At 34.6% G+C, this 14,293-nt stretch overlaps 1 protein-coding gene across 5 annotated transcripts; it reads right to left on the bottom strand.

Annotated features, from left to right (window-relative positions):
• Nucleotides 1-304: 304 nt before the first annotated feature.
• LOC127811684 (probable protein phosphatase 2C 52) lies at nucleotides 305-8,352 on the bottom strand. Of its 5 annotated transcripts, none has more exons than XM_052351778.1 (6): nucleotides 8,119-8,352; nucleotides 5,899-6,327; nucleotides 5,472-5,816; nucleotides 5,269-5,386; nucleotides 4,966-5,204; nucleotides 305-1,297 (listed from the first exon to the last, which is right to left on the bottom strand). In XM_052351778.1, exons 2-6 carry the CDS (start codon nucleotides 6,157-6,159, stop codon nucleotides 815-817), a joined length of 1,446 nt encoding a protein of 481 aa, XP_052207738.1. In that variant the 5' UTR covers nucleotides 6,160-6,327; nucleotides 8,119-8,352; the 3' UTR covers nucleotides 305-814. The 5 variants fall into 5 exon arrangements, with proteins under 5 accessions (XP_052207738.1, XP_052207736.1, XP_052207735.1 ...); XM_052351776.1 differs by having other exon boundaries at nucleotides 5,899-6,324; XM_052351775.1 differs by having other exon boundaries at nucleotides 5,899-6,307.
• Nucleotides 8,353-14,293: the final 5,941 nt, after the last annotated feature.

Below are 14,293 nucleotides of genomic sequence, written 5' to 3'. Positions count from 1 at the left end.
TATACTGTTATCTTTTTAAAACAAATAACGAGGAACAATGAGATGGTAATTTTTTTTGTGATAGAAAGGTTTAGTAAATTAAAAAAAAAATAGACTTTAAGTTTATGTTAGAGATGCTAATAGTACATACAGTTAAGTTCGAAATAATTGTGAAAACTTAATGAATCAAAAATAAAATATTGAGATAATTTTTTTTAAATAGTTAGAACAAATACTGTGTGATTATTGAATATAATGAATAATAAGATAAAATTAAATTATAATATCATTACATCACATCAGTATTATGACCTAATTATCACAATTAGATTGAATATTTTCGGGTGGATTCACATCAAATACTGAAAGGGGAATATTTGCAATATAATACAAAGGGCACCTGCAAATGTTGATGTTCATGTTTGAGGTCACAATGCGAAAACAGAAAATGCAGAAATGAAGAATGAGCCAAAAAGGCATTAGCCCCCTAGAAGCTGATGGCCTGCGGATAATGAGTAACACTTACCCAACTACTTCTACTACTGCTGCTGCTAACCGCTGATTAAATCTAAATCATTCTGTTGCTATAGCATAAATCACCAACTTGCCAAACAGGCCTTAGTGAGTGAGAGGCGCCCCTGTTTTTTGAGCAATAAGAGCAAACAGAATGATGCAATGGAACAAATTCTTCCATTATAACCTTCAAAACAAAGCCACTAGTCCAGGCACAACATCTTCTATGGCTTGGTGGATTGATTTGTGAAGAGGAAGAAGCCGAGGCACCGAAACAGAAGGCTATAACAGCATTGGGTTTTCTCAGACACACACAAACTTTTTAGGCTTTCGGCGGCCTTTCCTCCGAGAATCTGGGGAGTTGGACAAGCGAGTTCACGCGAGTAACGCCTTCCAAACCCGACCAGTTCTGATCTTCCAGAACAGCAGCAGCTTCCTCGTCTACTTCTTCTGCCTCCTCGACTGGTAGCCTTTTGTAGGGGTCATTTTCTTCGGAAGATCTGACGGTGAAGTTTCTCTGCAAGGATGGCTCGGAGTTCTGGCCATCGTCCGATTCTGCGGCGTTGCCGGAATGGTTGCTCTGGATGGTTGCCGATGAGAAGCCTTGTTCTTCGCAGTCAGATTCGGAGTCCACTTTCCCGTCCAAAAATAAGCAAACCACCGCACAGTCATCCATCTTAGATGTTGGGTACTTGGATTTCCATTCTCGTGCTGCACAGTCAACCAGGATCCTTGCCGCCGACGACCGTGTTGGAGCTGTCGATACTATCTCAACCACTTCCTCGTTGCTCAGCACGTCCCAAACCTGCAATCAAATTGCCAAACGGTGAGTCATTTCAGCTCCAAACTGCAACCGAATTGCACCCCCTGTGACGATTTTCAAACTGCAAAATCGTTGCGGAACAAATCTTGTGATCTTTTCCCGAAAGGATTGCATTTTCCTTTTTATTTTAATTCCATTATCAACTGTATTCTGTTTTATAAGGAGAGCCAATATTGCAGTCAATGGTCCAAAAAGTTTGGCAATTTCAACATGTGCGATTAGACATGAATTTCTATAGCATTAACATCTGGTAAAATATAGGGCCCCAAGCGGAAAGAAACATCATCTTCAAGAGCGCAAGAAACTAACGACAGGAACAGCGTAGATGAACAAATATATCTCATTGTTAAAAGAACAAAAAATCATGAATGCGTAAGTACCAAATAAACAGGTCCACTGGAGTAGATAGATATACTGGAAATCAGCTCGACAACCCAAAATTCAACTATGTAATTGCCAAATTCTTTTCAATTAAACATTACAATGGTTTATTCTAGTACTTCAATCTATTTACTATATCAACACACCAGATTTTCATTCACTATGTGGGCTATACAAATTCTAGCTCGCCAATTGTCTCTTATCTATGACCACATATTATGTAAGCCCATTACAGTGGCAAAGATACCAATCTAAAATGAAAATTTGAAAAATTAATTTATCAATAAAACCAATTAAGTGACTGTTAATTGATATCACCTGATGCGATAGCTTACAGGTTGGAGCAAGATAGACTCATCACTTTGCAAGTCTGAGCTTGTGGGTTCAAGTCATATTGAGCTTCATTATTGATGTTCCTAACAGGGCATTAATGATGGACAAGATGCACCAGGGGTCGGCTTTCCATAAAGTATGCACAAACAAGGTGGCCTTGAGTATCTTCGTATCCTTTTTTTTTTTCAACAAATAATAATAATATTATAACAACAACAAATAACCACGTTAATTTGAAATACGAGTGCACAACCAAGCCCTAACCTTGTACCATATTAAGGATTGAAAAGCGAGGCAAGCTATCAAACTTAAAATAATGTGGTTTACAAGCATCAATCGTATAGAAAATAAACTACATTTCAAAACTCTAGGGCAAAAAAACTAAGATTTGCTAAATCCATTCAGGGCATAAAAAGTTCATAAAAAATGCAAGACCAATTATGATTGACGGCAAAGAGGCAATGATGAAAGAGAAGCTTTATATTATAATATATATATAATAACAAAATTATTCACTGAAAGTGAAGAGTAAGAAAACTACCGTGCCACTCATGCCCACTATCCAGACATCCAATTTGTTTGGAAGAAGTTGGAGGTCTATAATAACATAATCAGTTGCTAATACTATACTTCGTTTTGGTATCATATTCTAGATTTGGCATCTGCTAATAACCACAAGTAAAATACAACAATGATCAATTATTGTTACCATTCTAAATGCACATTCAAGCTTCTTTTTTCCTTGAGGTACCAACATAAATGCTATAATGATGAAAACAAGTACTAGCTAGAGAAACTGTGAGCATGAAGGAAACTCGGACTGCAAAGTGCAACTGCATTTTGATGCCCAGATATAGTCCAACTGGTTAGTGCATAGAAGGATCGAGTTCACATAAAATTCTTGTTTGTAACTAAAAGTTTAGGACATGTCTCAACATCATTCTTCTTCTTCTTCTTCTTCTCATTCCCAATTAAATTAGACATCAAGTGCAGGAATCATCTAGTTAAGTGCCCATGATCATTCCTCTTCTTATCTTCCCTCTCAAAGTTTGAGCTCAACTGCAGGAATCATCTAGTTAATAGCCACTCAAACTCCAAACCTTCTCATAGCCTTGTATGAAGTATCACTTTTTTATCAGCAGACATGCTCATTTTGATACAATCTACGAGAGAAGTCTCCATTATTCAGACACTCATATACATAAATGGATTGAAGAGTTTTGTTGATGGAATAACAATAACAATCACAAGCCTTAAAAATGTATACTATTTTACTTTCAAACAAAACAAAACCATGATTGATTAAGACAAATAGAGAGTTTGTATTCTATATCAACATGCCCATATATTAGGATACTCCTAAGCAGAATATTACACCACCTACAAAGGGGCATATTCTGGCTTCTGACATGATGCTTCATTAGCCATTAAAAACACAGTAGCACCAAGTATCTAACATTTAACACTTCCAAGCTGCTCATATCCAAATAATAAAAATGATTAACCTCCATGATGCAATGCAATCAATCCATGAATATAACTTATAGAAGTTCAACAATTGTAGTCCACAAGGAATAATGTAAAAATATAAATAGCATAAGACTACCTAAGAGCTCACATAATAGGTCATGATCAATATATAGTGCAAAAGACATTGCTGCAACAAAAGAGAGCAAGCTGTGGCGCAGTAGAGAATCATAGGAAGAAAAAAGGGGACTTCATCCCAAATTGAAAGATATTTTTTTAGATAAGTTACTCCAATACTGGGAGAGTCAAGAAACATGAATCTGTTCTGGTTATGGATACAAAAAGCTGGAAGTTTTGGAGCTCAAACAAATTAGCAGGACAGATTTGTCAGATTGGTTCCAAAAAATTTTCTCAAAACATCCAGTTTTATGAGACAAAATAAGTTGCCATTGCTAATTCAAAAATATTTCTTATGTAAAAATAGAATTTGATTTTTTTAAATTCACATTTTTAGTTACAAAAATAATAAAAGCAGAAACACAAAGACGAAGGCCCTAATAGTGTGCTATCTGTACAACCTACATTTAACAGAATAATGCATCTCAACACGTACTTTACTGAACCTCTGTATTGTCATTTGTTTTCCCCTTTCTATCCATTACTTACTTGCAATATAATTTCATGCAGGTAAAGTAAGTCCATTAGAATAGAATATAAAACAATGCTGGCGGATCCTTTCAGAGACATGCAAGTTCCAACCCAATAACAAAAGTACTACTTTGACTAAACTAATGTCCATGCGTGTCACAATGGTTAGATTTTGCTCATTCAGATGTATGATGATGGACCATCCATGTGTAAACATTGTCAAATGAAATTTCATTAGGTTCACAAGGCCAAAACAAGTGCTTCTTGAAAACAACACACTTTATCTAGGAAAAACAAATATCTATACAAGGCAAGACAAGACTAAGTTCCAACTAGGAAGCAGAAATGCATTCCAACTCTTCCCCAAGTTTTTCCTCCTTTTGCATTAACTACAAAACAAGACAGAAAATGATCTCTACTGCATTCCCCTTAGTTGGCCCCGACCGACTCCTGGGACTAAAAGTGCAATAAGCTTTAGGCATCTTTCTAAAATTTTTTTATTTAGATACTAATAGAATCGAAGGATGAAAATTGGATAAAAAAATTTTACAAGTTAAATTGCTGAGCATCCAAAAAGGTATTCCACTAAGCGTCCCTGATTGTCCAGAAAGTGTCAGTGCTCGACCTGGGCAGATCCTCTAGACAATTGCCACAAGGCCCATGCCACTCGGGTGTATGTATGTATAATTTCTCATTTTAATTAGGCTTAGTTAGCTCTCTCATTTAATCAGGTATTTGACATCAGACAGATACTAATACGAACAAACAATCCCTCATTACCAATATGCATCTATATTATGCTGCATGAGTAGAGAAATTACCCCATCAGAAGCAAGAACAATGAACTTGTCGCGTTCTGTAAGAGTTCGGTGTGAGAATTCCGGAATAGAGATTACACCATACTCTTTTAAACAGAAGTCCCCAAAGGCTCGAGCCATTGCTAAGCCAGGGGCATCATCAAATGGTAGCCACACTCTGGGCACTTCAGGCTCATCTTGCAATGCAAAGACCCTTCCTTTACACCGTTTAATCCTTTCAGCTTCCCCTATTAATATTAGCTCTGATCAACACAAATAAGTTGCGGAAAAGGAAAGGACCAGGAACTGGACCATGGTAGAACGTACTTGGCAAATCAGGCTTTAGATCAACAGTCAACTGAATTGCCACCATGCAATCATTATTGTCCTTAGATCCCAAGATCGCCCGAGAATCCCCAATATTTCCCATGTAAAGATTTAAGCCCTTGCAACAAAAACATGACAAGAAAATGAGAATAAACCAAAAGAAAATCAGAACAGAAGAAAGTAGGAAGCAGTTCCTGGGATACCTGCTTCAATATAGTGACAGCAGTGCTACCACTGCAAAAGCAGTCCAAGTTAGGGTGGGATCTTAGCTCCTTGTCCATTGCTTTGTATGATTTGAGAAAAGCCTCTCTCCATGAAGAGTCCACCTTATCCTCTGTAGCACCATCCTTTTCCATATCTCCTCCATCTGATTTAAGATTCCCAGCACAACAGCTAGTGCCAGACCCATTTTGCTTCAACTCACAAGAATGCAAGAATGACAACAGCTTTAACGGTAACGCATCCCTTACTTTGCGAGCAACAAGATGGCCATGTGGACCATGGCCATCAAAGACACCACAGAAAGTCACATCATCTGATAAGAAATCCTACAGAATTTCAAAGCTTAAGAAAAGTAAATCTCAAAAGTCAAACAAAAAAGAATCGTTCTGAAAGAGCAGCTGAACTTACTTCCCACACAATCATTGCATCCTGGTTTATGCCCTTACGTCCTTGCTGAGTGAAAATGCAAGAAGTTCGGCTCTTTCCATTTGTAAAAATCCGGTTAGGAATGGAGGACAAATGCTGCAGCATGGTGACATGGTCGGAAAATGTTTTCCTACTGCGCTTCCTCCTGCATAACCCAAGGCCCAGACAAGAGGGAGAGAGAGACTCTCCCCTGCTCCTGCCATTACGACCCCTCAGACTGCTAGTTGAGACACAACCCCCCATTTCCTCAGTCCCGCAAAGACGACATCAGATTTAGACAAGGTACAAGGTTCTTCTCCAACGAAATGCCCAAAGCAAGAAAGTGTGGTCAACACAGCAAAGACTGAGGATCCTCTTAAAGATTCCACACCCCGAATCAGGGTACTTGAACCTGATATAGAAAACTCGCTACTGTTTAACTTAGTCAAATGTCAACCAAATGGAGGAGACGTGAAGTGATAATGAAGCCAGCTAAACAGAGCAAGACAATATTAATTAATTGAATTCTCTATCATACATGGCAATAGAAGCTTTATCGGAAAATCAATTAAAAAAAAAGGTAAACATGGCTTTTTCAAGCAAAACTGCATGTGATGAAGGAAACATACACAAGGCTGTCTGGATCATTGATCTTTGTGACAGGAATCTTATTTATAAAAGGAAAAATTATGCATAGCTATATAAAAAAATGCCAATTTAATTTAGATAAAGAAAACAGAAAAGCAGTAAAAGTGCAAACATTCGCCGAGAATAGACCAAAAATAGGAGAACAACTTTGCTGCCAAACATTTAATACGTAGCCAAACATTTATTCAAGAGGTAAGTCCATAGCTTTGTCCGCTAATGACAGAAGCTTGATAGACACGAGGTTTGAAAAGAATGTCCCACTAGCTAAAGTAAAGAAATCCCACATTTGACTAGAAACTATACCCTCCCCCCTCCCTCAACTTTTAATAATAAAATCCCCTAGACACATAGGAGCACTCCTAGTACAATACCATGGCAGAACGGTCGATCCCACCATACACAAAGACAGTTTCTGTATTATGAATAAGCCAAAAGAGAGGTCGTTTCCTGTTTGAAGCAGGTTAGGATGGAGCAATTCTTGCTCTTACTGCTCGAGAACGGTGGTTTTTCTGTTTTATTTTTCTTTTCTTTTTCTTCTGCCGAAGAGAGTGTTATATCGGTAGACAACACTTCGGATACTGCTACAAATACCTAAAATATAGACTTTGAAGGCAGAGTTCCAAAAAGAGAGAAGGTTTTTCATTTTCTATCTGCAGTCTGCACCACTATTCAAGCACCCCGAGAAAGAAACATATTATGTTCAAATTTTGATTTTCCCTCTCCAGAACAGATCAGAATCAACAGGCTTAAAAGAAAATGGGAAAGCAGAAAAAGGACGAAACAAAGGAATTGATCCGGCAAGAGAGTGACTGAACAAGTAAAACAATCTTCAAATTACGGAAAGTTCAAGAAAAAGTCGCAAAAAGAAAAAGGCAACCCTCCGTTTGCGGACAGAGGAACGGAGGAAAAAGTGGCGAAAGTCAGAAATCTGAGATCACTACAAATCTTAAGAGAATAAACAAAAATGCAACACTCAGACCGAACATAAAATAAATATTTACCCTGGTTAAAATTCGAAACTGAACTAATATAAACGGCAGATCCAAAACATATCGTCTTCTTTCTTTCTGTTCCGCTTTTCAGATAAACCAAACAGACAAATAATCAGAAAGTCGTAGTTTGATTTGAGACGGGAAAATGAAGGAAATCTCTCCTCTTCTTAGTTTGATTTGAAGGTCGATAAGAAGAGAACGGGAGAAAAACAAGGGGAAAACATTGCTTATTTCACCGAATTTCATTTTCTTCTCCTCTCCTTTCCTTTCCGCTGCTCTCAAAATCAAACAAGGAAAAAAGAGAAACTATTCGTCCTTTATCAACCTTTTTCTCTTTCTCTCGTCAGAACCAAACCAAACCAAAAAATAAAAGAAGAAATTCTGCTTTTCTCAACAGTTCCTCTCCAAATCACTTTACCTTCTTACTTCATTTCCCTCCCGTAACTTCCGAAACAGCGTAACTTCCGGAGATCATCATACATTTGAGAAATTCAGACGAAGAAAGGCCTCAAATCAAGGAAGCAACAAAACAAACACATAATCGAAGCTGTCGAACGGAAACCAGAGCAAGATAGCAAATTACCTATTCAAATTCTTCTTCCGGTGAACTCGTTCGCGATTTGCAGTTCTGAGATTGAGATCGAAGGAAATCCAACTCCGAGCGCAGAGACAGCGACGATTCCAGTCGTAGAAGAAAGAGGCGCATTAAGTGCGAGAGCAAGGAAAAAGTGAACTCGCAGTTGTTTCAGAGATATATACATATATATATATAGATAGATAGATAGATAGAGATAGAGAGAGAGAGAGAGAGAGAGAGAGAGAGAGAGAGGGCAGTTAACAGGAAGAGTCTCTGGACGAAATGATGATGACATTTGATTTGAGATGGCTTATGATAGGCCACATATCAAAATTATTTCATTTGTTTTCTGAAATTACAGTAACTCCCTCATCTAACTCTGTCTATCACTTTTGTCCCATTCTATTATAAACTCTGTTACCAATTCCTCATCGACCTTACATACGTAGAACCTCTCTTATTATTCAATATTTATTAGATGATCCAACCCAAACTAACACAAAATTAATGAATTTGGGTAGACACTTAACATATTGAAGTTATTATCGAGTTGACTTGATATAAATTTATTGCGTTTCGGTTTATAATATGTCAACATAAAAAAATTATAAACTAATTATTACAATCTTCAGGTAGAACTCATATTTAAAAGTTAGCTGTTAAGGGGAATGTGCCCAAGAAATTATAAATTCCGCACCAGAAACCTGAACTTTTAATGTGGGACAAGTCCTATACCTTATAATGGACCATAACATACCACCACGCTCTGCAGCCCGATGCTCACGACGGCAGGCTGTGCACTACCCACTATTAGTCTCGAGTGAACACTGTAATGCCGATGTCACCTCCGTCACCGTTCGCTTGCACTGGGAGCCATGAGACCAGCTCTGATGCCACTATTATAACCCTTGGGTAGAACTCACCCTCAAAATCTATCTGTTAAGGGGAGAATGTCCAAGAGATTATAAATCCCACACCAAAAACCTGAACTTCCAATGTGAGACAAGTCCCATACTTTACAGTGGATCATAACACTAACCCAACAACAAGACATGTTTAATTGGGTCGACACAAAATCTAGAACTTGAATTAACCTATTTTAATTAATTAAAATATATGTTAATTTCTAAAATACTCTTAACAAATTTTTCAATTTTTATTATTTCACTTTGTGCCAAATTATTTTTTACACAATATTTTAATATTTTAATTATTTTTCAAGTTGTTTTGTGGATGGTGGATGTATCATTCTTAATTCATGTCTTGACTATTTTGAATTGTTTAGAAAAATAAGAATGAAATTAATCACTTAATTTTTAATTTATGAGTTATTTTATTCTATTTTTAGTTTTAATATTTTGATTAATATTTAAATTTAAATAAAGTTCTTAAATAGGTTAATAAGTCAATTTGTTCTACACATGCTAATCTTAATAAATATTTAATAAGTTAACCTGTTTACCTATTTAGTCTAACATGTCTAAATTCGAAATGAGAATTCTTAACTCAATAAGCTAACAAATTAGATTTGGGTTAAGTCTTAATAGATCACAACCCATTAATGACTCAATTTGTTTACTTATTTTGACACCTTAATATTTATATATTGTAATTAGAAAAAAAGGTCTTTCTACTCAAATCTCTTGGTTTATTGGAATTAGTAAGCAGCCTTATTTAATTAGTCTAAATAATTATAAAATTATAAAATTAAATATTACAAATTATTATTAAATGTTATGATTTATTAATTTTTTTAAATAAATTTTTAAAATTATTATTAAATGTCATGATTTATTAAAAATATTAAAAAGTTAACTGAGTCCAGAATGTTTTTCCTTAGAAAAACACATTAAGACTAGTTCCATGTTATTAACTAGGAAAGGTTACGAAAGGATGCATATTTTCTTTTAAGGGTTATTTTAATGGGTCTTTTTGGGTAGTGAAGTCAAATGGGTAACCTTTGGGCAGTGAAGTCAAATGGGTAACCGTAGACGAATGGTAACCCTAGGCTTGCCATTTGTCTTAAAAAGATGGATCAAGTCAAGCTCAACTTATTTATAGATGGACTATTTATACTAACAGGACGACAAGTTTGATGACCTAATCAAACTTCATTGCCCGAGTTTTATTCGGGATGAAGCTCGGGGCTTCATCCAAAGGTAACAAGGCGACAAAATGGTATAGCGACGATCGACACGAGGTGTTGCAGCGAGGTAATAAGGCGATGACATGGTAACAAGGCGATGACATGATGCAGTAACGAGTTGATGAGAAGATGCATCGATAGTTGACGAGGTGAAGGCAGCGAGACGAGGCAAGGTGGTGATGCGACAAAATGGTATAGCGACGATCGACACGAGGTGTTGCAGCGAGGTAATAAGGCGATGACATGGTAACAAGGCGATGACATGATGCAGTAACGAGTTGATGAGAAGATGCATCGATAGTTGACGAGGTGAAGGCAGCGAGACGAGGCAAGGTGGTGATGGGGAGAGGCGAGGCAGAGCTTGTTGGAAACAATCATGAAAAAAGAGAGAGAAGGTAGCAAAGAACAGGGGTGGTGAATCTGCAAATTAGCTGAGGGTATTTTTGTTATTTGACTCCTTCGGTCATCCTCTCGATAACCTAATTATTTGTACAATTAGCATTTTCCTTCATGGATAGGTTCAATCTAGGCCCAATCTATTAAAACTTTTTTGGGTAGTGATCGCATATTTGTATTTATTTGGTAATATATTTTATCTTGTATCCCTCATATTTGGTAATAAATTTCCATCAAATATTGGTACTAGTTCAACTTAAACAAAAAAAATATGCTTATTGATTCTTTATCTCAATTTTTGAATTAGAGTTTGAAGTTATTGTGCTTAGTATTGGTGTTGAAAATTAACTCTTTTATTTAATAAAGTTAGATCATAATCATGAGTTGTTTAACATGAATGGGTGTTGTAGAGTTTGTTATCTTAAGAGATGGTGAATTAAGCCTTTTTCACCCTTTGAAAATAAGAGCTTAAATCAAATAAGAATGAAAAAATGTAGTACACAAAAATGTATAGTGGTTTGGTTTATGCCTAGTCCACTATTTTAATTTCTCACTAAGAATTTAGTCAAACTAACTTATTTGGGTAGCTTTTGAAACAGATTCAGTTACAAACATTTACAATTATGGCTTTTCAAATGGTTTAATTACAATCAATGCCTTTTACAAGGGTAAGGCTTAATCTTTATAGATTCACAAAGAAATGTGAAGAAAAGAAATCAAGAAAAGAATATGATATTACATAGTTTACAGAAACTTTTGATTCAAAGAGATACGAGAATTGAAAAATAAGCATTATCTTTATTTTTAATAGCTCAAGTAGTGATGATCTTTGAAGACTCTTTGAGGTCTTGAGAGTTTATTTTTTTGTGATATTTTATTCTTGAAATATAAAATAATTTTGATAATGACACAAAGTCATGAAAATCAATCTTAAACTCTATAGAAGTAAGTTTGAGTGTTTAAATTCAAAATTAATATATTTTTTTTATAATCTCAACTTACTTTTCAAAGAAACAAAGTTAAGAGAGATCAATGATTAAGAATTTTTGTGTTTGAAATCTCATTTATATTAATCAAGTGTTCTTCTACATATTGTCAGTTTAGTTTAAGTTTTTTCAAGTGAATAGTCAACTATGTAGGATTAATCTATCGACTATGTACCATGCAGCTATCGACTATGCATAGGCATCTGTCGATTATCTTGTTTATTTTGTTGACTGCGATAATTTCTTTGTCGACTATTCTTGTTTATGATGATAGAATTTTTCTTCATAATTTTGGTGTGTCAACTATAGAAAGGTGTTTGTCGACTATTAATAGTTTTGGTTGGTTATCTGTCGACTATGCTTACATGTTTGTTGACTATGCCTTAGTTTCATTCAAATATATAATCGACTAACCTCTTTAGTCTGTCGACAGTTTGTTTCACAGAAAGTTGTAACGGCTAGTTTTGACACATTTAATACTCATTCAACCACCACAACGATCGAATTTTTGTATTTATCTACCATCAACTATAAATAGGAGTTGGAAGAATCGTTGAAAGGCGCTGAACACATTGAATATCTTCAACTACCGAGCATTCAATTTTCTCTGAGTTTTAAATTTTATTTTCTCTATAACTTTCTTTTCGAGGCTTTGTATCGACATTGTTGCATTCATCTTAAGCCTCTTATTTTTGTTAGAGAGAACCTGTAACTAAGATTTGTACTCTTAGATTCTCATTATCACTTTTATTGTATTTGACCTAACGTAAGTTAAAGGGCCTATTAGATTAGGAGGTTTGTATATTTCCTAGTCACGGATTAAAAGACCTACATGGATTGAGTAGGGGGTTGTTAGTAGATTTATTTCAAAATCTTTAGTGGGTAGCTAAGCTAGTGGACTAGGCTTGGAAAACTGAACCACTATAAATTAGCATCTCTTGTGTTTGTGCTTTTTATTTTTTTGTTTGCTATTATTAGCATCTTTATATTCATTAGTTAATTTGTATATTTAACCTCTCATCCATAAAGATTTCATATTCATTACTCACAAGACGAGATTGTCTTTATACGGTTGATACCTCATCGTGTCATTTTAAGGTCTTGAGATTTAATGAATCCATGGTTTTCATAAACGACATCTCTGTTTTTCAAAAGAATTATTTTTATTATACTAATTCACCTCCTTCTTGGTGTGTGCCATAACATTTCAATTTTATAATTTTGGAGTTTAGAGTGTATATCTTCTTATCAGGTTTCAAACTCATTTTATAGTCTTCTGGTATTGAATTCTCTAGTTGAGCTGTGCTTAAACAAATTGAATGTTTGTTTTGGTTTTTGAGTCATAATTGTTATTTTTTGACTCTACAAACCTCAAATAATCAGTTTGAAATTCATAATTTATGCACATGTTGTATGAAGATCATTTAATGCTCTTAAAAGTAAAGGCAGATTGCATTTAATGAGCTATAACGATTATAATTTTCAAATTCAGACAAATATTATTCGAGTACAAACTTGTGTTTACTCGATTAAGATTGATCTTACCTGAACTATATAAATTTTTTAATCGATTACATTTATTACTTACTCGAGTACAAGCTGCTTTTTGCTCGATTAAATTTTTGTTACAAAAAAATTCAACACATACTTGATTACAAAAGGCTATCTACTCAAATACATAAGGATCTTTACTCGAATACAAATTTTCATACTTGATCAAACTTTCAGTATATCTTTACCACTTATTTACTCGATTACAAAAATAATTTACTCGAGTATATAATATACATTACTCGATTACAAGATTTCGTAATCGAATACAAATTCTATCTAGAGCTTAACAAAATTTTCAAAGAAAACATACTTAATTACAAAAGTAATTTACTCAAGTATAGATGGATCATTACTTGATTACAAGAATTGATTACTTTTGACTTGACATAAACTTGCATTATCTACTCCAATACAAATTCTATTTAATCGAGTACACTAAATCTTTACTCGATTTAACTTATATTTGTAATCAATTACCTTTAGATTTGATTGATACTTACTCGATTACAAAAATCTTACTATAGATTAAACAAACAATTTTACTTAGAAATTTGACTTAGGTTTTTCTGATAATTGAATTACTTGATTATATATAAAGATTTACCCGAGTAAGAGAATTAGATTAGACTCTTATTTGATTAACATGAACTCATTACTCGATTAACAAATTCTATAAGTTGACTTGATTTAAATGATTTACTTGATTAAAAATTACTTTACATATTATTCTTAATTATATGAAATTGTTTTGGTCATCATCTTTTAACTAAATTTACTATTTTTCTCATTAAATTAAAACAACAAGTGTCGGCCAGAAAATTTGTTTTTGGATCTAGTAGTGACTACAAATAATAATAGCTGGTTAACTCTTGATAATTTGGGAGTCATTTCAAAGTTCAAACAAAATTAGGGCAAGAAGACTGTGTAACTAAAATGGGAAATATTATATTTCTTTTGGCATGATATGTAAAAGAGGTTGATCAAAAGATAATTGTCTATACAGGAGATGTATAAATGTATGTGTGTATAAGTGTGAGAAAAGATGTTGATCTCAAGGGTATGAATTTATTCATATTTTTTATGAACAAGATATTTTTGA

Source organism: Diospyros lotus, chromosome 10 (assembly GCF_014633365.1).
Source record: "Diospyros lotus cultivar Yz01 chromosome 10, ASM1463336v1, whole genome shotgun sequence".
Taxonomy (NCBI): domain Eukaryota; kingdom Viridiplantae; phylum Streptophyta; class Magnoliopsida; order Ericales; family Ebenaceae; genus Diospyros; species Diospyros lotus.
This window is presented reverse-complemented; position numbering and strand designations above follow the sequence as displayed.